This window comes from Monodelphis domestica, chromosome 4 (genome assembly GCF_027887165.1).
Source record: "Monodelphis domestica isolate mMonDom1 chromosome 4, mMonDom1.pri, whole genome shotgun sequence".
Taxonomy (NCBI): Eukaryota; Metazoa; Chordata; class Mammalia; order Didelphimorphia; family Didelphidae; genus Monodelphis; species Monodelphis domestica.
Window position 1 is genome coordinate 218,291,283 of NC_077230.1, and position 27,436 is coordinate 218,318,718.

The 27,436-nt window shown below is 34.6% G+C and overlaps 1 protein-coding gene across 6 annotated transcripts in view; it reads left to right on the forward strand.

Annotated features, from left to right (window-relative positions):
* The window catches only part of CCDC150 (coiled-coil domain containing 150), a 120,739-nt gene that overhangs the window by 43,249 nt on the left and 50,054 nt on the right, over positions 1-27,436 (forward strand). For 4 of the 6 annotated variants that reach the window (XM_056794141.1, XM_056794139.1, XM_056794142.1 and 1 more), the window contains exons 15-18: positions 7,531-7,614; positions 15,445-15,552; positions 15,645-15,707; positions 26,714-26,839. In XM_056794141.1, the coding sequence (XP_056650119.1) occupies positions 7,531-7,614; positions 15,445-15,552; positions 15,645-15,707; positions 26,714-26,839 (381 nt within the window). Of the gene's footprint in view, positions 1-7,530; positions 7,615-15,444; positions 15,553-15,644; positions 15,708-23,690; positions 24,823-26,713; positions 26,840-27,436 lie in introns of those variants that run through there. The other 2 variants (XM_056794143.1, XM_056794144.1) reach the window with 2 other exon arrangements.

Consider the following 27,436-nt stretch of genomic DNA (forward strand, 5'->3'; position numbering starts at 1 on the left):
GGAAGGAAAAAGCCACCATACTGATGTCAAATAGTGCTCAGGAACAACATCCCAACACCAAGATAAACAAGAAGAAGGAGTTGACCCTGGATAATTTTTATGGAGGAAAAATCCAGACTACAGAGGAAACAGCAGAAGAGGAAATACAAATAAATGCACCAAAATCTTAAAAAAAAAATGGAAATTGGCCACAAGCTCTTGAAGAATTTAAATTGGAGCTTACCAAAAAGATGGAAGCCTTTTAGCAAGAAAAGTGGAAAATAGTTCAAAAAGAAAATAACAGTTGAAAGGACAAGAATTCCATATTGGAGAAACAGCTGGAAGCCATGAAAAGCAGAATACACCAGACCAAAAAAGAAAACCAGTCCTTAAAGACCAGAATTAGGCAATTGGAAGTCAATGATCTTGCAAAACAGCAAGAATTAATAAAGCAAAGTCAAAAGACTGACAAAATAGAAGAAAACATAAAATATCTCACTGACAAGATGACAGACCAGGAAAACCGATCACGAAGAGACAATTTGAGAATCATTGGACTACCTGAAAAGCCAGAAATAAACAGAAATCTTGACATCATACTACAAGAAATTATCCAAGAAAACTACCCTGATGTTCTTGAACAAGGGGGCAAAATAGATATTGAAAGAGTTCATAGAACACCCTCTACACTAAATTCTCAAAAGACAACTCCCAGGAATGTAATTGCCAAATTCAAGAGCTTCCAAGCTAAGGAGAAAATTTTACAAGAAGCCAGAAAGAGACAATTCAGATATCAAGGAGCACCAATCAGGATTACATAAGATCTGGCAGCTTCCAAACTAAAGGACTGCAAGGCTTGGAATATGATCATCAGAAAGGAAAGAAAACTGGGTCTTCAACAAAGGAACACCTACCCATTAAAACTGGCTATATACTTCCAGGGGAAAGTATGAGCATTCAACAAAATAGAAGATTTCCAAATATTTGTAAAGAAAAGACCAGAACTAAGTGGGAAGTTTGATATCCAAACACAAAAATCAAGAGAAATATGAAAAGATAAATAAGAGAGGGAAAGTGAGGAAATGTTTTTTTTTATTTAAACTTTCTTCTTTAAGGGCTTCAATAAGATCAAATTGTTTATATTAATATATGGGGGAAATGTTATTTGTAACTCTCAAAAATTGTATTCACTATTATAGTAATTAGAAGAATCATTCACAGAAAGAAATTGGGGTAATAAGTGGTATAAGATGATATGCAAAAAAAGAAAAATGGAGGGGGGAATCGAAGATGGCACCAAGAGAAACTTGAAGAAATAAGATAAATAGGATAATCTTTACCACACAAAGAGACATGTGGGAAGGGGAGGGGAAGAATCTATTATAATAAGGAGAGGAAGAGAGTGCTAATAGATAATACTTAAACCTTACTCTCAGTGAAATCAGTTCTGAGAGGGAAGAGCATCGAGATCCATTGGGGCATTGAATTCTATCTTACCCTATGGGGAAAGTGAGAAGGGAAAACTAAGGGGGGGAAGGGATTGGGGAGTACAAAAGGGAGGGAAAGAGAGGGTGGAGGAAACTTAACAGACCCCCCCAAATAAGAAGGGAACAAAAAGGGAGGGGGCAGAAAGGGAAGCATATTAAGGGTGGGGATTAGAGGGATGGATTAAAAGCAAACCACTGGTTTAAAGGATATAGCAAAAGAAGAAAGGAGAGAACTAGGAGAGGATATCAAAATGCTGGGAAATACACAAGTGGCAATCATAACTTTGAACATAAATGGGATGAACTCACCCATAAAATGAAAACAAATAGAGTGGATTAGAAACCAAATCCTATCATATGTTGTCTACAAGAAACACACCTGAGGTGGGTAGACACTCAAAAGGTTAGAATTAAAGAATGGAACAAAATCTATTGGGCCTCAACTGATAAAAAGAAGGCAGGAGTTGCAATTGTGATATCTGACAAAGCCAAAGTAAAAATTGATCTAATTAAAAGGGATAGGGAAGGTACCTACATCCTGATAAAAGGCAGTATAGACAATGAGGAAATATCAGTAATTAACATGTATGCACCAAATGGTATAGCATCCAGATTTATAAAGGAGAAACTAGTGGAGTTGAAGGAGGAAATAGATAGTAAAACTATACTAGTGGGAGACCTGAACTTACCGCTATCAAATCTAGATAAATAAAATAAAAAAATAAATAAGAAAGAGGCAAGAGATGTGAATGAAATCTTAGAAAAATTATAGTAGATATGTGGAGAAAAATAAGTAGTGACAAAAAGGAATAAACCTTTTCAGCAGCACATGGTACATTCACAAAGATTGGCCATGTACTAGGGCATAAAAACATGGCAAACAAATGCAGAAAAGCAGAAATAATAAATGCAATCTTTTCAGATCATAATGCAATAAAAATAATAATCAGTAAGGACACATGGAGAGCCAAGTCAAAAATTGATTGGAAATTAAATAATATGATTCTACAAAATCAGTTAAAGAACAAATCATAGAAACAATAATTTAATTGAAGAAAATGACAATGATGAGACATCCTTTCAAAATCTATGGGATGAAACCAAAGCAGTACTCAGGGAGAAATTTATATCCTTGAATTCATATATTAACAAATTAGGGAACACAGAGGTCAATGATTTGGACATGCAAATCAAAAAACTTGAAAGAAAACAAATTAAAAATCCCCTGATGAAAACTAAATTAGAGATCCTAAAAATTAAGGGAGAAATTTACAAAATTGAAAGTAAAAGAACTATTGAATTAACAAATAAGGCTAGAAGCTGGTACTCTGAAAAAAAAAAACAAATAAAATAGACAAAGTACTGGTCAATCTAATTTAAAAAAGGAAAGAAAAAACCAAATTGACAGTATCCAAGATGAAAAGGGAGACCTCAATTCTAATGAAGAGGAAATTAAGGCAATCATTAAAAATCATTTTGTCCAATTATATGGCAACAAATATGGCAATCTAAGTGATATGGATGAATATTTACAAAAATATAAATTGCCTAGATTAACAGAAGAAGAAATAGAATTCTTAAAAATCCCATATCAGAAAAAGAAATTGAACAAGCCATCAAAGAACTCCCTAAGGAAAAATCCCCAAGGCCTGATGAATTCACAAGTGAATTCTATGAAACATTCAAAGAAGAACTAGTCCCAATACTATACAAACTATTTGACATAATAAGCAAAGAGGGAGTTCTACCAAATTCCTTTTATGACACAAATGTGGTACTGATTCCAAAGCTAGGCAGTTCAAAAACAGAGAAAGAAAGCTATAGACTAATCTCCTTAATGAACGTAGATGCCAAAATCTTAAATACAATACTAGCAAAAAGACTCCAGCAAGTTATCACAAGGGTTATTCATTATGATCAGGTGGGATTTATACCAGGAATGCAAGGATGGTTCAATTAGGAAAACCACCTACATAATTGACCATATCAACAAGCAAACCAACAAAAATCACAGGATTATCTCAATAGATGCAGAAAAAGCCTTTGACAAAATACAACACCGGAAAGCATAAGAATAGAAGGGCCTTTCCTAAAAATAATAAACAGTATTTATTTAAAACCATCAGCAAACATCATCTGCAAAGGGGATAAACTAGAAGCCTTCCCAATAAGATCAGGAGTGAAGCAAGGATGCCCATTATTACCTCTATTATTTAACATTGTACTAGAACCACTAGCAGTAGCAGTTAGAGAAGAAAAAGAAACTGAAGTTATTAAAATAGGCAATGAGGAGACCAAGCTATGACTCTTTGTGGATGATATGATGGTCTACTTAAAGAATCCTAGGGAATTAACTAAAAAGCTAGTGGAAATAATCAACAACTTTTAGCAGAGTTGCAGAATACAAAATAAACCTGCATAAGTCATCAGCATTTCTATATATCTCCAACACATCTCAGCAGCAAGTATTAGAAAGAGAAATTCCATTCAAAATCATTCTAGACAATATAAAATACTTAGGAATCTATCTGCCAAGACAAACACAGGAACTATATGAACACAACTACAAAACACACTCCACATAATTAAAACTAGATGTAAACAACTGGAAAAAAACATAACTGCTCGTGAGTAGGATGAGCTAACATAATAAAATTGGCCATCCTACCCAAACTTATTTACTTATTTAGTGCCACCACCATCAAACTACCAAAAAACTTTTTTACTGAATTATGATAAAGTTCATTTTGGAAGAACAAAAGATCAAGGATATCCAGGGAAATAATGAAAAAAAAAAGGTGAAGGAAGGTGTCCTTGCCGTCCCAGATCTCAAACTCTACTATAGAGCAGTGGTCATCAAAACAATATGGTACTATAAATTCAAAATGGGTGAATGACTTAAACATACTGGTACTGGCTAAGAGACAGAAAGGAAGATCAGTGGAATAGACTGGGGGAAAGCTACTTCAGCAAGACAGTATATGATAAACCCAAAGATCCCAGCTTTTGGGACAAAAATCCACTATTTGATAAAAACTGCTTGGAAAATTGGAAGACAGTGTGAGAGAGATTAGGAATAGATCCACACCTCACACCTTACACCAACATAAATTCAAAATGGGTGAATGACTTAAACATAAAGAAGGAAACCATAAGTAAATTGGGTAAACACAGAATAGTAAACATGTCAGACCTTTGGGAGGGCAAAGACTTTAAAACCAAGCAAGACATAGAAAGAATCACAAAATGTAAAATAAATAATTTTGACTGCATCAAATTAAAAAGCTTTAGTACAAACAAAACCAATGTAACTAAAATCAGAAGGAAAACAACAAATTGGGAAAAAATCTTCATAGAAACCTCTGACAAAGGTTTAATTACTCAAATTTATAAAGAGCTAAATCAATTGTACAAAAAATCAAGCCATTCTCCAATTGATAAATGGGCAAAGGAAATGGATAGGCAGTTCTCAGATAAAGAAATCAAAACTATTAATAAGCACATGAAGAAGTGTTCTACATCTCTTATAATCAGAGAGATGCAAATCAAAACAACTCTGAGGTATCACCTCACACCTAGCAGATTGGCTAACATGATAGCAAAGGAAAGTAATGAATGCTGGAGGGGATGTGGCAAAGTAGGGACATTTAATTCATTGCTGGTGGAGTTGTGAACTGATCCAACCATTCTGGAGGGCAATTTGGAACTATGCCCAAAGGGCGATAAAAGACTGTCTGCCCTTTGATCCAGCCATAGCACTGCTGGGTCTGTACCCCAAAGAGATAATGGACAAAAAGACTTGTACAAAAATATTCATAGCTGCGCTCTTTGTGGTGGCCAAAAACTGGAAAACAAGGGGATGCCCATCAATTGGGGAATGGCTGAGCAAATTGTGGTACATATCGGTGATGGAGTACTATTGTGCTCAAAGGAATAATAAAGTGGAGGAATTCCATGGAGACTGGAACAACCTCCAGGAAGTGATGCAGAATGAAAGGAGCAGAACCAGGAGAACATTGTACACAGAGACTAATACACTGTGGTATAATCGAATGTAATGGACTTCTCCATTAGGGGCGGTGTAATGTCCCTGAACAATCTGCAGGGATCTAGGAGAAAAAACACTATTCATAAGCAGAGGATAAACTGTGGGAGTAGAAACACCAAGCACGGTTGAGGGGACATGACAGAGGAGAGACTCTAAATGAACACTCTAATGCAAATACTAACAACATGGCAATGGGTTCAAATCAAGACATATGTGATACCCAGTGGAATCACGCGTTGGCTACTGGGGGTGGGGGGTGGGGGGAGGAAAAGAAAATGATCTTTGTCCTTAATGAATAATGCTTGGAAACAATCAAATAAAATATTATTTAAAAAAATAAAGAAAGAAAGAAAGAAAAAGAAAGGGTTCTTTTTAAATGAAAAAAAAAAACAATATGGTACTGACTATTAGACAAAAAGAGGATCAGTGGACTAGACTTGGGGTAGTTGACCTCAGCAAGACAATCTATGATAAACCCAAAAATCCCCATTTTGGGGACAAAAATCCACTATTTTATAAAAACTGCTGGGAAAATTGGAAGACAGTATGGGAGAGGTTGGGATTGGATCAACATCTCACACCCTATACCAAGATAAACTCAGAATGAGTGAATGATCTGAATATAAAGAGGGAAACTATAAATTAGGTGAAAACAGAATAGTATACATGCCAGATCTTTAGGAAAGGAAAGATTTTTAAGACCAAGAAGAGTTAGAAAAAAATCACAAAATATAAAATCAATAATTTTGATTACATTAAATTAAAAAGGTTTTGTACAAACAAAACTAGTGCATGCAAAATTAGAAGGGAAGCAACCAATTGGGGGAAAAAATCTTTATAACAAAAATCTCTAACAAAGGTCTAATTACTCAAATTTATAAAGAGCTAAATCATTTGAACAAGAAAATTAAGCCATTCTCCAATTGATAAATGGGCAAGGGACATGAATAGGCAATTTTCAGATAAAGAAATCAAAGCTATTAAATAGCACGTGAAAAAGTGATCTAAATATTTTATATTTAGAGAGATGCAAATTAAAACAACTCTGAGGTACCACCTCACACCTAGCAGATTGGCTAACATAACAGCAAAGGAAAGTAATGAATGCTAGAGGGGATGTGGCAAAGTTGGGACATTAATGCATTGCTGATTGAGTTGTGAATTGAACCAACCATTCTGGAGTGCAATTTGGAACTATGTCCAAAGGGCGCTAAAAGACTGTCTGCCCTTTGATCCAGCCATAGCACTGCTGGGTTTATACCCCAGAGATATAATAAGGAAAAATGCATGTACAAGAATATTCATAGCTGCGCTCTTTGTGGTGGCAAAATATTGGAAAATGAGGAGATGCCCTCCAATTGGGGAATGGCTGAACAAATTGTTGTATATTTTGGTGATGGAATACTATTGTGCTCAAAGGAATAATAAACTGGAGGAATTCCATTTGAACTGGAATGACCTCCAGGAATTGATGCAGAGTGAGAGCAGAACCAGGAGAACATTGTACACAGAGACAGATACACTGTGGTATGAAAGTTTCTTTAATTTTTTCTTCATCCTAATTATTGAGATGTCTCTAACACCAGTGTAAGTTGGCATGATACATGTCTCCATGATCTCAAAACTATATTATAACCTTTAGTTTTTTGACAATTATATGAATTTTATGAATTATATTCAAATGCCACTTACAACACTACTGAAACCAGTGAATGAACCTCAAACTTTGATATCTACCATAAGATCAAAGTGATCTACTCAGAGAATTGTACATTTATGACTGTCAAGATAACCTCAACAATAGCCTTATTGGATACAGAGTATAATCCTCAGTGGATGGTGATTTAGGAGAAACTAAGAGGCAGCAATAAATTTAGCCCGCTTTTGGTTTTTCAGAGATGATAAGCGATTTCTCGTTTTTTGCATTCAGGAGACTTTTTTTGTGTTCTTTAAACTATGAATATGTTGTTTCATCTTCCTAGCCTTAGATGTATATATTTTTGCTTTTTTTACCAGTTTACCCATCAGCAAGTGGAGAAGGTCCTGGGAGAAATTACTGATAGTAAGAATAAACTGGCTTATGAGAAAGGAAAGCTCCAGGTACAAGATTTGTCTAATTTTGATTGTTTCCATAAGTAATTTTTCCCTCTAAACAAGCTAATTGAATCCAACTTTATCATCTGATTTTATAATGTTGAAGTCTAAAAACCTTTCTGTGAATTTTTTCTGTTTTGATAATTGGTCACAGAGACCTCTTGTTCTTTGATTTTTAAAAAATTTAATATATTTTCCTAATAAGAAATAGCCTTCAGAATTGGGGTATGATAGGGATGAAATTCACTTTTTTAACAATCATTTATTAAAGATTTCTTATATGCAAGTCATTATGCAGATGTGAAGGATATAAATATCAAAACAAAAAATCAACTTTGCCCTTAAGGTGTTATATATTCTGTGTACCTTCTGCTGTTGTATATGGCATATATGTTAACATAATTTCAGAGAAAAGCGACACTAACAACTGGGGAAATTAAGAAGAACCTCTAGAAAGACAGGCAATTATCCTGAGCCTTGAAAGGAACTAATTATTCCAAAAGACAAAAGTAAGGAAGAGTTAATTGGTAGAATCCCTTGCACAGGGAAACACAGGTGGACAACTTTGAATGGAACATAGAGTTATATGAGAAAGAACAATATGTAATTGTCCTGAAAAGATAAATTGGAGCCAGATTATGAAATACTTAGATGCCAAACAGAGCCTTTCATTTTTCTTTTTATCCTAGACATACTTTGTAACTACTAAAGCTTCTTGAAAAGAGAACCAAAACAAACAAATACCGGGAAAAAAGATAAAGAACCAATACAGTTGGGTCTGTGGTTTAGGAATATCAATTTGGCAGCTATATGGAAGATGTTTTGGTATCAGGAAAACTAATTTGAAGATTTTTCAAAAGTCTGAGTGAGGTGATGAGTCTAGGGTGGCTGTCATGTGATGAGGGAGAGGAAATAGATACCAGAAATGTTGTGAAGGAAGGATTGGCAAGTCTTTGAAATTGATTGGATATGGGGGCCCAGGGTGAGTGAAAATGAATAGTCAAGTGAAGCTTGATGACTAAAATGATAGTGTAACCCTTAATAGAAATAGGCAAGTCAAGGGGAAAAGTAATGATAATAGCTCATGCTTATGTAGCATTTTAATATTTGCAAAATTATTTACTCATAAGCACCCTTTAAAGTGTGTGCTTTTACAGATAAGAAATCTATCCATTCATTTAAAATAAAATACATACCTCTTATTAGTCATATTTGTAAATGAAGAATTTTGGAATAGTAAAATAATATAGCCGATTAGAATGTGAGGTGTTTTTTTTTTATTCTATTGATTTTTACCAGTGTCAAGAAATGTGGGCTAAGGATACTCAGAAATTTGGGAAACATATTGTTTTAAATGTAAAAGACAACTGGCCAGTTGAAAGAAATATTAAAGGGAAATCAATATAAAGAATCTTTCAAAAAGCAATAATTTTGAGTGCTGTTTTAATTGGTATATTATACATGCCATTAAAAATCTTTTAATATTGAATTGGAAGTGAATGATAAGAAATTCAGCACAAAACTGATTCTTGTTATTGTTTTAAGGGTTCAAATAAAGGTGCTGGAAGGGGAAAATTGGTGCTTCTTTCAAATTGTTAGAATATTAGAATATAATTTTCTTACCCACAATCATATCAGCAGCTATTGCTTTCATTTCCATTTTATGCTAAATAGACTTAATTTAATTTTGCTGCCTGAATTAAGGAAAAATGTAATCTAGAGAAAGATTATTTATATTACTGTAGGCCTTCTGTATTTCCACAATGACAAAAAAGTTATTTGTTTATAGACTGCAAGAAAATCATTTGAAGAAATTAGGTAAACTAAAAATTGTTCACTGTGCTTAATCAATTTTTTTTTAGATACTACGGTTTTTTTCACTTTAGAGTTCACCAAAACAACACATGGAAAAGTGGTCATTTGCCCACAATGAGTGACCTGTGCTATTGGCAATTTTGCTTCTTTAAAATTGTGACATCATCATTTGTAGCCATATAACATCACCAGAAGAATATTAATATTTGAAGAATGGTGTTTATGTCTTTAAAAAGCTTCTGATTATTGAAAGCACTATATAGTTTCCCAAATTAATTGATCTCATTCTATTCCTCCTATTCTATTCTGGTCCTAGCTCATTGTTCATCTTGCTGTGCCTAAGATATTTATATGCTGAAGGATAGTTTAATAGGCTATTTATCTAATAGCCTGTCATTGCTAGAACAACTCTTAATCCATTTTGGTTTTCCTGTGTGGATTGTTAGGTAAATCTTAAGTAGTCATTCAGTAACTTTACATGCAATGTACATAAAATCTTTTGACTGATCTATAATATTATTCAGCTTGATCCATTCAGCACAAAGTCATCAACAAGGATGAAGTACTGGATTACTCTATTATCTATTTTTTTAAAAGTCTATCTTCTACTTCTGGATAGAGAATTAGACATTTTCTCTAGTGTTCACAAACTTGTAAAACTCCCATTTTAGGAATTATCCACAAAAGATAAAGTAATCATGGCCTTCTCAGAAGATTAAAATTTTAAGACATTTAACAATGTAACAATCTAATTAATATCAAAGAAGACTAACCCCCAAAAGACTTACTCCCTATACCCTCCTCCACCATCCCCCACGCTCTGGGAGAATGGCACAACCCATCCCACCAAATAGTGCTCTGGGAACCATTTAGCAATTTTCTTGCTCCTATAATTTTTGTCACCAGAATTTATCCCATGCTTTCACCCTACGATTCAGTGACAACTAGCAGCAGACCTCAACTCTGTCCATCTCATAGTGGAAGAGGGGCAAGTGTAGGAAAGTGTAAGTGAGCTCTTCCTGTGGCAGTAGCTCCTTAAAGCAGTACTCAACTAAAAACAAAAGAATTGAAGAAATTGTGATAGGATGTAAACATGTATGTGAGGCTGTCCTGGGCTTACAAGAAAGGAGACTGGGATCCAGCAAGGTGTTTTAGGTGCTTCCCAAAAAGCCACTTGAAGGAAGAATAGAGAGGGTTGAAATGGCCCCCCTGGTCAACAATACAAGGAAATTTCTACCATGTGACCTTACTTATATTCTATCTACTCCAGGAAATGATACATGTTTCAATCTGTAATCAGACTTTCAGTTCTTTCTGTGAAGACAGATGGCATTTTTCATCATGAGTCCTTTGGAATTGTCTTGGATCATTGAATTATTGAGAATAGTTGTTATTCATAGTTGATCATTGTACAATATTACTATTACTGTGTATAATGTTCTCCTGGATTTGCTTATTTTATTTTGCATTAGTTCATGTAAGTCTTTCCAAACTTTTCTGAAATCCTCCTTCTCATCATGTCTTATAGCATGGTAGTATTCCATTACAATTATATACCACAACTTGTTTGGCCATCCCCGGTTTATGGGCATCTTCTTAATTTCTAATTCTTTGCCATCACAAAGTTAACTGCTTTAAATGTTTTTGTAGGTCCTTTTCCCTTTTAAAAAATCTCTTTGGAATACAAAACTAGTAGTAGTATTTCTGGATCAAAGGTGTGCACAGTTTAAAAAATCTTTGGGTATAGTTCCAAATTGCTCTCTATAATAATTGGATCAGTTCACAATTCCACCAACAAATAAATGTCCCAATTTTCCCATATCCTCTCCATCCTTTGTCATTTTCCATTTCTATTAAATAAGCTAATCTGATAGGTGTTAAATGGTACCCCAGAGTTGTCTTAATTTGCATTTCTCTAATCAGTAGTGATTAAAGAGCATATGATATTGGGAAAGGACTGGGAAAAGAAGCTTTCCCTTATTTCTTTTGCCCACGTCTTAGACCCTAAAGGGCTGATTAGACTGCATTGCATTCATGATTAAATGCTGAAGCATAGTCTTTAGTTGTAAAACAGAGAAAGACTATTAGCAGTTAGTCCTGCTTTGGGAGAAATTTTATATTAAACTGTATTAAATGGAGGGAAACTCTAGATTTGATAGATTGATCCTACCAATCTTTTATTGTTATATTGACCTCACTATATCTCTATTGTTGTACTCTGGAGATCTGCACTTTTATATCCTTTTTTTTTATTTAAGCCTAGAGGCCATAGAGAGTCTCTGGAATTTATTCCAGATAATGTTGATACAATTTATAATAATCATTTTCTGGCATTTTGCAATCCATATTCTCTCCTCTTATCCCTCCCAGAGTTAACAGGTAATATGATATAGATTATATATGTGTTATCATAGAATACATATTTTTCATGTTTGTCCTTTTGTGAAAGAAAACACATTGCTTACACTAGAGAAAAATTTATGTAGGAAATAAAGTGAAAAACGGTATGCTTCAATATGCATAACTGTTCCTTCTATGGCAGTGGATTAACTTTTTCATTACGAGTTCCTTGAAGTTTTCCTGTATCCTTGCATTGCTGATAACAGTTAAGTCATTCATAGTTGATCATCATACTTTATTGTTGTTTCTGTGTACAACATTCTCCCGGTTCTGCTTACTTTACTTTGCATTACTTCCTTTAAATCTTTACTGGTTTTGGAGGGATTATCTTGTTCATCATTTCTTATGGCACAACAGTACGCAATTATAGTTACCACAACTTAATCAGCTATTCCCCAGTTGAAGGACATCCCTTTAGCTTCAAGTTCTTTACCACCACAAATAAAGAACTGCTATAAATATTTTTGTACAAGTAGGTCTTTCCCCCCCATCTTTGTTCTCTTTGGGATACAAACCCAGTAGTGGTATTGTTAGGTCATAGGTATGCCGTTTGATGACCCTTTGGCAAAGTAACGCATTGCTCTCTGGAATGATTAGGTAGCTTCACAGCTCTACCAACAGTGTATTGGTGTCTCAATTTTTCTACATCTCCTCCAACATTTATTATTTTATTTTTTTGTCATAAAAACCAGTCTGATAGGTGTAAGGTGGTATCTTGGGGTTGTTTTAATTTGTGTTCTTATTAATAGAGGTTTGGAGCACTTTTTTCATATGACTAAAGATAATTCTAATTTCTTCATTTGAAAATTGCATGTTCATATCCTTTGACCATTTGTCAGTTGAGAAATGCTCTGAATCTTATAAATTTACTCATTTCTCTATATATTTGAGAAATGAGGCATTTGTCAGAGATACTTGCTCAAAAAATTTCCCCTAGTTGATGTTTCCCTTCTAATTTTGATAACATTGGTTTTGTTTGTTCAAAAGCAATTTGATTTAACATAGTCAACGTTATCTATTTTATATTTCATAATATTTTCCATGTTTTCTTTAGAGATAAATTCTTCCCTTGTCCATAGATCTGATAGGTAGACTATTTTGTGCCCCTCTAATCTGTTGAAGATGTCATCTTTTATTTCTCAATCATGTGTCCTTTTTTTTTTAACTTTACTTTGGCATATAGCATGAGGTGTTGGTCTCTGCCTCATTTTTGCCATACTGTTTTTCAGTTTTCCCAGAAATTTTTGTCTATTATTAAGTGCTTCTAAAAGTTTGGATCTTTGGGTTTGTCAAATACTGTGGTCATTTACTACTATGTGTTGAGTGTTTATTGAGTGCCCAATTTATTCCATTGTTCCACTACTCTATTTCTTTGTCAGAACCAGATTGTTTTTATGTTTGCTAATTTATAATATAGTTTGAGATCCAGAACAATTATGCCTCCTTCCTTCATTTAAAAAAAAATTCTCTTGATATTTTTGGACTTCTGTTCTTCCAGGTTAATTTTATTATTTTTTTCAAGCTTTATGAAATAATTTTTGGGTATTTTGATTGGTATGGCACTAAATAGGTAAATTAATTTAGGTGAATTCTTATTTTTATTATATTGGCTCAGTCCATCCATGAGTAATATATTAAATAATTGATTTGCAGGCATCCCTCTTTTCACATTTCCCCAGTAATTAATGTTTAGTTATTTAGATCTGAGTTTTTTTGTGTGAAAAGTGTTTTGTAGTTGTAACCATATAATTTCTGAGATTGTTTTAACAGGCAGACTCCAGGGTATTTTATATTTTCTATAGTTATTTTAAATGGACACCTATATATCCTTGCTGACTATATATCTTTGATTGATGCTTGTTTATATTATTGGAAGTTTGGGTGTTTTTTTAAATTTGGCTTATTGGTTTACTCCATTTGGAGCTACTGTGCATAAAAACTAAGCCTTTTGGAATATTTAAAGACAGAAGGTTAAAAAAATATTGTAGATACTATGGACACTGGGTATTTATTACATGGAATCAGTTTCTAGGGAAATATATTAGCAAGAGGCAATATCTATATTTTCTCCATTTCTTATTTTTAGGAATTGGCTTGGTGCTTCAAAGATACCTTCTCTTCTTGATCCTGCCTTCTTATCTGTTAGAATATTCAAACTCTTAAGAATAGAGTTTGTCTGTATCCCTACTGCCTAGCACAGTTCCTGGTACCTAGAAGATGCTTACTAAATATTTGATTATTTTGATATTTGTCTAACCAGCCAATAGTCCAGTATCCTGATTGTAGTACACAAGCATATTTGCAGCTAATCACTTCTATCTATAAAGATAGTCATTTTTTTTGGTGATGTCGTTGCCACAGACAACATCTTCCATTTCTCTTCTAATATAAAGTCACTTGAATAAAGTCCAGCTCTGATACTTTATTGTGGCATTAATCCTGGACTTCTTAAAGGCTAGGCCAGTGGAACACAAGCTCTGGCATGTCCTTCCAATCTTGAAAGGCTTTAGATATAAGCTTTGTTGTCAAAGAACAGTATCAAAGATCAGTATATTTTGAAGAAAAGTCTATGCAAATGTGAGCAAAGATAACCACCAGTTAATGATTTTTTTGATCCATATGGAGCCATGAAATAGAACAAAAATACAGGACTGATCTCAATCCATTAAGACCCCATTCTGCATTCACAATACCACAGAAACATAAAAAGAAGCAGAAGATACTGAGTATCACACTTTTTAAGACCATCCACATGCATTAATATAACTCAATATTTTCAATGTGTTACCTCTATCCAAAGATTGACATTACTAGCAGAACTGAACTAGATAGAAACATTTCACAACTAAATGAAACATGAGCTGTCATCAATAAAGGATTTGACAGAATTGGTTCCATAATGTTCCCACAGGCAGAAAGCAGTTACCTATGGTAGGATTACATGGTCATCTCAACTTTCAGGGTCATGATAACCAAAAGCATAGACCACATAAAGATGATCATAGCTTATGCATAAGTATCCATTATGGGGAATAATAAATATGTAGAATTCAATAAGATCTAAATTAAGTCAACAATATACCTTGATATTAAGTGACTTAATTGTGAAACATACAATAAATGTTTCATAAAGGAAAATGTGATTTGAAATCAAGGAACAAAATAGGGGGTTAAAAGGGGGTTTGTAGACTACCGAGAAATCTTATACCTATATATCATGAGTTACTATAGGTAAAATAAGTATGAGACTATAACCTGCCTCTCTCTAACTACTTTGCAGGCACTGGCATTTATCATCAACTATTCAAATAGATTTACAAAATATTACTTATACAACTCTATTGAAATAGAGGTATTTCCTATAAAATTCTATTTTAAAATGTAAACATATTTAAATTGCATCAAGTTAAAGTTATGGCAAATTATAAAAATCTAATTCATTTAAATGTATTATAAAACTATAACAATTTTGTAAAAATATCATGGATTCTCTATATGTTTTCAACCCTTCAGCTTGGTTTCTCACTTTCAACTTCTTTTTCTTTCTTTTTGAGCTTTCTTTTCATTGGGAGTTAAGGGTTCATGATATTTATATTAACTTAATTTTCTATTTTCCTCTAGACAAAAGTTAAACATCTACAAAAGCAGATAAACTTTCTTTCAAATACCCGTTCAGAGAATGATGAACTACACAAGTTGAATAAGGTTCTGGAGACAAAATATGCTCAGGTATGATTAGCATTTAAATTCATCTCCCATTCTTCCAGTGAAATTAATATACCAGTACTGAATACCATTTAAAAAATTATTTTTTATTATAGGCAAACTCAGAACTCAGTGAAAATAAGATAAAACTACAAAAGACAGAAGCTCAACTGAAAAAGGTATGCAAATAAGGACACTGGTTACTTGTAAATCAATTAAAATGTACCAACCAGTAGCATTCTATGGCTGTTGAAGCTATGCATATTGAGAGTCTAATCTCGGTAGTCTTACTTTAAGTTAAAACACAAATACCCATTAATACAATATATTCTTTTAGTTAAGTCACATAGAAGCTTTATTGGATTTAAGAAAGAAGAAAAACTCATAGCTAACTTGACTTGAACATTTTCTTTGTCAACACATTGAATTTATGAAACTCTAAACAGAGAAAAGTACAGAACCCCATTTACAAAGGACTGTTTCATAACTAGGTCATATATTGTTTTTCTCTACAATAGAGAAAAAATTAATACAAGGATAGCATTTAAAATATTTAGTGGGAAAAACTCCACAATCAGTGTGTCAAATTAGACATAATAGGTTCCCTTAGGCAAGTAACAATCTTCAAAGATCACAAAAATACTAAGTAGACATTTCAATATAAGGGGAAAAAACAACCAAGTTCTTGCTCTGACACTATTAGTTATGTGACTTTGGATAAATCATTTCTTTCTCAATTTCCTTATCTATGAAATGCAGATTATAATACATGTATTCCCTTAATCACAGTTTTATTCTACTTAATAAGCATTTTACTTGTGTGCCAGGCACTTGCATATAAAAATAATAGTATTTTCCCTTAAGGTGTTTTCATTATACTGGAGGAAAATAAATACACAGGTAAGTAGATACAAAATATATAGAAAGTATATATAAAGGAGGCAAAGCCAATATAACAGAGTGGCAGAAATATAGCCAAGTTTACAACCACAACTCCTCCAAAATAGAAAAAAACAAAACAAAACATACCAGACTGAGTCCTGATAAGGAAATTCAAGAAAAAGAAAAAATAGATTACATCACCATAGGGAAACAGATATAAGCATTCACAGTGGTTTGGAATGACCTAATGTAGCATTCTAACCCAGGGAGTGGCTGCGCACCAAGACAAGGTAAGGACACAAATCAAGCACAGATAGGCTTAAACTTGTGCAAGTCACAGAAATAGGTCTGAATTGGCAACTCTATCCCTTACTACCCAGTTTCAGGTCACAAATCCATGGCTGACCAGTGAGAAGACCTGTACCTAAAGGTGGCTTTCTAGAGTGAGGAGCAGTCACAGGCCTGAGTCATTGTGTTGAGCGATGAGCAGATTCAACAAGATCTTAGTTCCAGTTTCTAACCCATTCTGAAGTCTATAGCAAGGCAGGAATCCCAGACCAAAAAAGAAACTGTAGTTTTATTACTATGTACCAGCAGAGCTTTCCAAGTGTTTAATAGTGGCTGAATCCAGCAGTAGGATACTAGAACTCCAAATGGATATTTCCATAGGCCTTGCCTCAAATATAAATACAAGTCTGGAATTTACAGATTTGTGTAGCATCACAAATCATATTTTCCCCCGAATCACACCATTTTGGGAGTACTAAAAGCCTGCAATCACCAGCCTAAGCCATTGGCAATATCTTGGAATAATGCAACATAATACCCCAAGGAAGCAGCAAGCAACAGTACTATATACCAGATGTTTCCTCCAGTAGTTCACAAAGCCTACTTCTAACATTAAATGTGAAGTCAGGAAATAGATTGGAAGAATGAACAAACAACAAAAATTAATCCCCCCTATAAAAAGTTATTACGACAACAGAGAACTGTAAGACACATACTTGGAAGACTCCCAAACATCTTCACATATGTTTTTAATATTCAAATATATTAAAATGATATGTCACATATTTCTGGATTTTACAAAAGATAACATTTTCCCCCCATATCTATTTGTTATATTTTGTAAACCTTAAAATTTCTTAGACTTATAAATGTTGGAAATTTCACCATTGGGAAATTTCATACTTGAAAAATTTCCTATTGATAGTGGGAACACCATTGGAATGTGAACCCCATTGGCAAGGGAGGTTCCTCCTCCTCCCTTCTTAAGATTACTTTAGGACAGAAACCTTTTGCTGAACAATGGAAAGGGCTTTGACATATGCTTAAGCATAGAACAGGAATTTCTTTAAGTCATGATTGATTTTAGAATTGATACAATAGAGATACTTGGAATGACAGAACCAGGTCTTGGAAATTACAATCTCCACCCTACTCAGTCCTAACAGGATTTAGGAAGGGCTGCAGCATAGATCAAAATTTAATTATTCCAATCTCTACCCTACTCAGGGTAACAGGATTTAGGAAGGGCTGTAGCAAAGGATCAAGATTTAATTATTTGAGAATATGACCTTCAACAGATATGTGCAAAGCCACAGACCTCTGGGCAGTCCTGGGTTAAGGTAGAGCCACCATTGGCACAGGGAAGACATGGACAGTGATTGGTAGATGTGAGAACTGAGGGGAGGGAACTTGGATGGTTTCCTGAAAGAGAGAGGGGTCTGAGGACTGAGGGGTGGTTGGTTGGAGAGTTTTGGCTCTGAGTGGTTGGAGAGGTGCTCTGAGAAGCTTGCTCTGAAGGAAGCTGGAGGTGGAGGCCCCTGAGACTGTTTCTCCATTTTGGTCACGTGAGTAATAGGGACTGATCTCCTTTCTTTGCCCCAGCTATCTAAGGGCTTGGGCCTTTTGGCCCAGCCTAAACAGAAGGGGTATTTAAGCCCTATTCCCTTCTCTCCCCTTTCTCTCTCCCTCTCTCTCTCTATCTCTAATACCTTTCTTCATCCTGTTTGTAATTAAACTCCATAAAAGGTTGACGGCTGACTTGAGTTTTCATTTAGGAATTACATAGCTGAATTCCTTGGCGACCTTAAATTAATATATATCAGTCGTTTAAAGTGATTTCCTTGTCACAATTTAAAAGTAAACACATGGGCAAAAATAGTTTACATTTTTTATGTAGAGACTACAATGGGAGCAAAAAACATCTACAAGCAAGACATCAAAGAAAAGCACAACTTGGACTCAGTTCAACTAGAATTCCTGAAAGAGATGAAACAAACATAAAAAAATGAAGATTCTTTTTATAAAATGAAATGAGATCAACATAGAAAAAAATTTTTTGGAAAAAATGAAGATATGGAAGAAAGCTTTTTAAAGAGAATTAGCAGTATATATGAGATACAAAACTTGTCCAAGTAATAAATTCTTTGAAAATTAGAATGAGCCAAAAAGAAGCCATTGACTCCCTGAGACAACCAGAAATATTAAAACGAAGTTAAAAGACTGGAATAATTAGCAAAAAAGAATGTAAGGTGCCTCATAGCAAAAACAACTGACTTGGAAAACAGATCAAGGCACAAACATTTAAGCATCATTAGACTACCTGAGAGCCATGATTTAAAAAAGAGCCTAGACATTATATTTAATGAAATATTAAATGAAAACTGCTCAGATCTCTTAGAATCAGAGAACAAAGTGTAAATAAAAGGGATCTACTAGTTACCCCCCCAAAAAAAATCTCAAACTAAAACTTCTAAGAACACTATAGCCAAAATTCAAAATTTCCAAGTCAAAGAAAAGTTACTGCAAGCAACCAGAAAGTACCAAGGAGCCAAAGTATGACTCAGATATGCCTCTTTAGCCTCACTACAAAAGAATGGAATGTTTCAGATAGGATAATCAGAAGATAAATTATTTAGGCTTACAACCATGATTTACCCAGCAAAACTAAGTATGTTGTTACATGGAGAAAATAGACCTTTAACAAAATATAAGAATTCAAAATATTCCTGATTTTTAAAAATGACCAGAGTTGCGTAGAAACTTTGAAATGCATATGTAGCAATAAAGGAAACATAAAAAGAAAAAGGTAAATGTGGTTAAACAATCAAAGGAGATGAAACAAAGATAAAATATTTACACTGTTATATAGGGAGATAATTTAGTATGTTTCCTCATTGCTGTATCATCAAGTGTCATAGAAGAAGTCTAATTAAACAAAGGGCCCGAAAGTGGTTCTGTTACATCTTGATCTTAAAAAGAATGATGGAAAAAAAAGAAGTGGCATATATACTGGGGTAAGAGGAGGGGAAATTATTTTACATAATCAGCATGTGGAAATCTGTACAATTAGTCTTTGAAAACAAGTAGGAAGGAGTAGGGGAATGGATAACACCTCAAATTCATTCTCATTTGATTTGGTCAAAGGAGGAAAGAATATACAAAAAAGAAATAATTTCATTCACAGTTTCATTGAAAGAAGGGGAAATAGGGAACAAGAATAAGATAGGTTATGGGAGAAATTTGTCCTAAGCAAAACAAACTGTACCAACATATTTATAGCAACTCTTTTTGCAATGGCAAAGAATTAGAAACTGAGGAGGTGTCTTACCAACTGGGGAATATTTGAACAAGCTATGGCATATAAACATGATGGGATACTATTGTGCTATTTTTAAAAATTATAAAGGAGATGGTTTCCAGAAAAGTCTGGGAAGACTCATATGAATTATGCATAGTAAACTGAGAATTTAGGAGAACATTAATGATAATATTGTAAAAATAAACAATTTTGAAGAACTCAGGAGCTCTGATCATCCTGATGACTAATAGTGAGTCCAGAGGACTCACGATGAAACAGGCCACCCATCTCATGATAGGTGATAAACTCACAGTGCAAATTGAGACTTTTTTTTTTAACATGGCTGATGCAATAACTTATTTTCTTTGACTATAAATATTGGTAATAAGAGTTTCAAATTGCTATTTTTCTTTCTTTCCCAATTAGGGGGTGGGGGGATGTAAATGGGAGGAAAAGAAGGTTTATTTGTTGAATTGAAATTTTAATTCTAAAAAACATCAAGGATAAGGTATGTCTCCTGCCTCTCAGTAAAGAGATGGTGGACTAGACAGGTGAGGAATGAGACATACATTTTCAGACATGGTCATGTTTTTGATTTGTGTCTTGCTTGATTATTAAGGATTCTGTGGTAGTAAGGAAAGTAGTTAATGGGAAGTAACTAATGCAAAAAAAGGGAAAAGAAAACAAAATATTCTTTCAAAAAGAACACACAGGTTTAGTAGGTAGTGATGGAAAGTATTAATAACTGGGAAAATCAGGAAAAGTCTGATGGAGAAAGTAGCACTTGATCTGGAAGGAAACTAAATCATTTTATGAGGTGAAAGTAAGGAGAGTGTTGTAGGTATGAAGTATAACTTGTGCAAAAGTAGGGGAGAAGATGCAATGCCAGGTACAGGAAATAGCAAGCAGACTAGTTTGGCTGAAATGTAGAATTAGAAAAAAATAGATTGGGGACAGTTAGATGACTCAGTAAATAGAGAGCCAGGCCTAGAGATGGGAGGTCCGGGGCTCAAATATGACTTTAGACACTTTCTGTCTGTGTGACCCTGGGCAAGTCACATAACCCCAATTTCCCAGTTTTACTGCTCTTATGCCTTTGTTAAATAGTTGTAGATAAGAGAGTGGGAGCCATAAACTGTGATAATTAAATAAATAATTAAATAATTAAAATGTTTTGGGAGCAAGGGAAATATATAACAATTATGACCACTGAAATATGTTTTCTACTGTGTCTTGGTTTTATATAAATATAAGATGGTCGCCAGGGAATATATTCCCAATTTATGAATATGCCCAAGCCAACTGGGTTTTATAGAGAAATTTAATTTATAATACACTGATTAATCAATAGAAAAAGAGAGAAAGGAAGAAAGGAATAAGAATGAATAAATCAGTCAGTTGGTTTTATCACTCACCCAAGATCTCTCTAGGTAAGGCTTCTCATGCCAACCTCAGGCTCCACCTTCAAAAGAGCCTCCTTTCAAGAAATGTTTCCAGAGAATTCTCCTCCTTCAGAGCCAGCCTTCTCTCCTGGTCCTCCCACAAAGCAACCTCCTCAGTCCTCCTTCAGAGCCACCTTGCTCAGGGCAAAACCTCCTCTTCTCTTCTCTCCTCAGACCCTGCTATAAGGAAACCATCTACATTCCCTCCCCTCAGTTTTCACATCTACCAATCACTGTCGATGTCTCCCCTGTGCCAATGGTGGTTCTAGTTTAACCCAGGACTGCCCAGAGGTCTGTGGCTTTGCACATGTCTGTTGAAGGTCATATTCTCAAATAATTAAATCTTGATCCTTTGCTGCAGCCCTTCCTAAATCCTGTTACTCTAAGTAGGGTGGAAATTGTATTTTCCAAGACCTGGTTCTGTCATTCCAAGTATCTCTATTGTATCAATTCTAAAATCAATCATGACTCAAAGAACTTCCTGTTCTATGCTTAAGCATAGGTCAAAGCCCTTTCCATTGTTTAGCAAAAGGTTTCTGTCCTAAAGTAGTCTTAAGTAGGGAGGAGAAGGATCCTCCCATGCCAAGGGGGTTCACATTCCAATAGAGTTCTTACTATCAGTAGGAAATTTTTCCAAGTATGAAATTTCCCAATGGTGAAATTTCCAACATTCATAAGTCTAAGAAATTTTAAGGTTTACACCTTGAAACTAATATCTAGTATTGATTCTGAGATGGAAGGTAAGGGTTATGGGGGGTGGGGTGGGGGAATAGATTGAAGCCAGATTGTGAAAAAAGCACTTTATAAACTATTAATCATTTTCATTAAAAGTAAAGGTACTTACTATTTTAAGGTCTTACTTTTTTCTAAGCCAGTGATGGCAAACCTTTTAGAAACCATGTGCCATGCCCCACCCCCACTGAGTGCAATGCCCTGCCCCCTCCCTTACCCCACACTGGGGAGGGAGGAAGTGCTCCCATTGGGCTGCTGGACAGAGGGGCAAGGAATGTGAAAAAATATGTCAGACATGGTTTTGAGGAGGGGAGCAGCTCCACCCCAGTCCCTCTGCCTTCCTAGTAGCAAAGTCTCAGGGTAGGGGGAGGAGGCCTCATGCCCACAGAGAGCACTCTGCATGCAGTCATAAGTTTACTATCACTGTTCTAGGCCCTGTTTTAAGTGCCAGAGATGCATATACAAGCAAACAAGACAGATTCTACCCTCAGAAAGCTTACATTTATCAAGCCATTCCCCAACTGATAAATGGGCAAGGGACATGAATAGGCAATTTTCAGATAAAAGAAATCAAAACTATCAATGAGTACATGAAAAAGTGTTCTAAATCTCTTATAATTAGGGAAATGCAAATCAGAACAACTCTGAGGTACCACCTCACCCCTAGCAGATTGGCTAAAATGATAGCAAAGGAAAGTAATAAATGCTGGAGGGGATGTGGCAAAATTGGGACATTAATGCATTGCTGGTGGAGTTGTGAATTGATCCAACCATTCTGGAGGGCAATTTGTAACTATGATCAAAGGACTTTAAAGGACTGTGCTTTTTGATCCAGCCATACCACTGCTGGGTTTGTACACCAAAGAGAAAATGGGGAGAAAAACTTGTGCAAGAATATTCATAGCTGCACTCTTTGTGGTGGCAAAAAATTGAAAAATGAGGGGATGCCCTTCGTTTGGGGAATGGCTGAACAAGTTGTGGTATCTGATGGTGAAGGAATATTATTGGGCTCAAAGGAATGATGAACTGGAGGAATTTCATGTGAACTAGAATGACCTCCAGCAATTGATGCAGAGTGAAAGGAGCAGAACCAGGAAAACAATGTACACAGAGATTGATACACTGTGGCACAATCTAATGTAATGAACTTCTCTACTAGCAGCAATGCAATAATCCAGGACAATTCTGAGGGACTTCTGAGAAAGAACACTATCCACATTCAGAGTGATGTGGGACTAGAAGGGACTGTGGGAGTAGAAACACAGAAAACAATTGCTCGATCACATGGGTTGATGGAGACATGATTAGGGATGTAGACTCTAAGAGATCACCCTAATGCAAATATTAATAATATGGAAATAGGTCTTGATCAATGACATGTAAAACCCAGTAGAATTACTCGTTGACTATAGGAGTTTGGGGGGGTCGGGAGGGGAGGAAAAAAACATGAATCAGGTAACCATGGAAAAATACTCTAAATCAATTAATTAAATAAATAAAAAGAAAGCTTATATTTTAATCAGGAGAGACTGTACATAATAGAGAACTGGAAAAGGAGTGGGGGATATCAACATGGTGTGTAGCTGGCCAGGAATTGGTATGAAGTCCCTACCCTGTATAATAAAGCAAAATCTCACCTATCTGAACCTGCTGTCCCAGAGCTAAGTCCAAGGTAGTGGTGGGGTAAGGGAGATGAGGACGCTGGTTAGAATAGAGGCAGCAGAGCATAGAAATGGCTAGGAAGTGTCATTATTGATGGGTTGATTTGAATTTTTAAATTAATAGTTAAAATTATGACATCTTAAAGAAATGTTCAAGGCCATCTAGCCCTTTTGAATTGATTAAGAAAACAAATACTCAAGCTTAATTGACTTGCCTGTGGTCATACAACAGTATTAAAACCACACTTGAAGTCTTCTGATTCCCACTCTAAGGTTTTCCCACTACACCATGCTGCCTTTGATCTAGAAGCAAAAGCTATGTATGTACAGCACCTGGTAACCAAGGATTTGCAGGTTGTCTTCACATAGAATTCACTTAGAGTTCCATCAGTTAGATCATGGTGATGAGTGATGAGGTCACAAAGTTGGAAAAGGAGACACTCCTGGATAGTTACACTGAAGACAGTGTTTTGACAGTTTAGTTTAAGAAATTATATGGATCTTAGTCTTCAGTGAGACATTTCTTGAAGTTAGATTTCTTCATTCTCTAAATATCTTTTATTGTTGTCAGATAAAACATTTAAAATAATCCCTCCTAGGCAAGTGTTTACAACCAAAAAAAGAATCTTATTTTTGTTGATTAAATTATTCTGAAATGGTTTTTCCACCAAGAAAAAAGAAATCTCCAGAAAGACCAATGTCTACAAAGTCTACTGAAAGTTCTTCTAGGTCCACTTTCTGTAATGGAAAGGAAAAATTTTCAACTATTGGTTTACCCAGTGTTATTTCAAGTCCTTCACGTAGAGTCAGCTTTGCACCTTCCTTGCCCACTGTGAGGTCTCCTCAGGATATTGGAGACTCAAAGGTGTCTCTGAAGACTCTTTTGAATGCTATTAAGACCATGGAGGGAAGACTGGAAGGTAAAATAGATTTTCTTGCTGCCAGACCATTAACAGCTGAAGAAACATCTGAAATTTTAAAAAGAGATTTGGTGAGTGAAGACCATGGGCATTTAAAATGATGATTAGGAACCTTATTGCAATTCCAAGTATAGAACCAAGAAAAATCCATACAGTAAGTGAAAATATATAAAGGTAATACTGAAAGGGCCTTTCAACATGTCAACAAAATTTAAGTAAATAGGAAAGTAGATCATGCATAAGTAGAAAAAAATAAGGGACAATTTAGATCTCAACCATAATTCTATGTAATGTCATATAATGACTTTTTTTTAAAACTTTGGAGATAAAGATGTCAAATTTAACAACATTAATCATAAAAATGCTGTTATACAAAGAAGAAAATAGCCCCTTCCCTCAACTAACTTGTTTGTTGGAAGGAAGTTACGAATACATAGTTAATACATTTAGAAAGCATATAAATACAAAGTGATTTTGTAGGTGATGGACACTAGCAACTGGAAAGATCTGAAAAGGCTTCATGTAAGGGTGAAATTTGAGCAGGGCCTTGAAGGAGAGTAAAAGTATCCCTTTCAAATCTTGGGGTTAAGGGCTCACTGCCCCTGCAGTCTGGAAAATCTGCATGAAATTTTTTGGCTCTCCTTTTGTACTAGAGAAGAAGTCTGAATTTTTTTTCTTTCATTAGGTGTTTATAGTACTTTATATGCATTTATGAGTTACTTTGCATGTCATCTGACTTTCATGTTCTTTTTATCAATTTTAATTTTTACTTATTTTAACTTAAAAATGAATTGTATGTATTTATGATATTAAAAGATAAATATATGTTGCTATTATATATGTAACTAATGCATTTCTGAGTTTCTAAAAAATTTTCCCAAAGAAAAGCTGGGATAATACAATCTAAAAGGCAACATTCTTTTTATTTTCTTTCTTTTTTAAAAAATTTATCTTCTGTCTTAAAATTAATACTAAGTGCTGGTTACAAGACAGAAAAGTGGTAAGGACTAGGCAGTTGGGATTAAGTAATTTATTTACACAGTCACACAGCTGGGAAGTGTCTTAGATCTGATTTGAACCCAGGACCTTCCATTTGAGGCCTAACTATATTCACTGAGCTCCCTTGCTGCCCTGTAACATCCCTTTGAATCAATTGAATTTTTCTCTAAGAATACTAAAACTTTTAAATATTTGAAGAAGGGAATAAAGTTGAAAAAAAGTTTTTAAGGAAAAGTTTTTAAAAACAATGATTAAAGAGATTTCTTTGATATACTATTAAAATTGGAAAAAAGTTGGGGATAAAAGGGTTTTAGGTGGGGATAGGGATTAGTAGAAAATAAATTGGACCTAGTTAGAATTTCTACAGTTGATAGAGCAGTGGATTTAGATCCAAAGGATCTGAGTTCACAGCATATTTCTGCTGCTTATTGTGTGACACTGGACAAGTCACTTAACCTCACTGGGTCTCAGTTTCCTCATCAGGAAAATGAGTTTGGACTAAATGTCTTATAAAATGCCTTCCTTCTCTTTTCTATGATACTGTGCATTTCTAGAATTAATCTGATATAACACTATTATCCAAACTCAGTTCTATTAAACTAGTCTTCATTTCATCACCTCCAAAAAAAGTAACAGCTAAATAAAAGCTAATTAATGTTCAACTTTTCCTTATTCTAAATTATAATTTTATTAAAATTCTTTATTTTCTATCATTGTAGTCTTCATATAAGCATAATAGCTTATAAATTATAAGCTATTCTTGCCCATGTGTTTACTTTTAAATATAACAAATAGGTATGGGGGAAGGGAATGCTATCTTTGGTAAAATCCAGGAAAATGTAACTATTATACTGTTTTAATATTTTTAACATTCGTTTTTTTTAAATTGCCCTAAATTTCTCATTCTGATCATTCACCTCCTATATTTTATAAAGTATTAATCATTTCTTTTTTTCTCATAAGATATACACTATTCTTGAAAAGAATGAAGATATTTCTCGGGCAATTAAATCCCGTGATGTGTCATCAAGAGAAAGTCATAAAAAGAGGGGGCACCTGGAGGCTTTGGAAGAAGGGGAAATGAGCAAGGCAAGGAAATTGGCAAATCTTTTTTGAAAGGGTGGGAAATAGCCTATTACTGAAACATAAATGAAAACTTTTCATGAGCCACATCCCTTATGTTGTTGCCATAGTTGGCTAGGAATAAAACTAAACCAAAAAGTAACCTTTTTTTAACCTGCTTGATGTTTTGCTTTGTTTTGTTCCTACAAGAAAAATACATTTAAACTATCTTTAAAAGTATTTTCCCTCCAAAATCCTCCTTTTTTCCTAAATTTTCATGTCTTAGGAAGTCAAAGAAAGAGGCCAAAGTTATGCCATTAAGACAAAGTTGATGCCTGTCAACTAGGGAGTGGTTAATCAAATTGTGGCGTAGGAATGCAACCATCTTTTGGTCTTGATTTTTACTGTGCTTGGGCACAAACTGATCCCACAGTGTTTAGGCTTAAGCAGAATGGTAACTTGACTGGGATCCTCTTACAGTAAATTACTACTACTTCATAAAAAGTAATGAATATGAAGAATTCAGAGAAGCATAGGAAGATCTCTGAGAACTGCTGCAAGAATGAAGTAAACCACAAGATAAACAGTACACACAATAACTAAAACAATGTAAATGGAAACGAC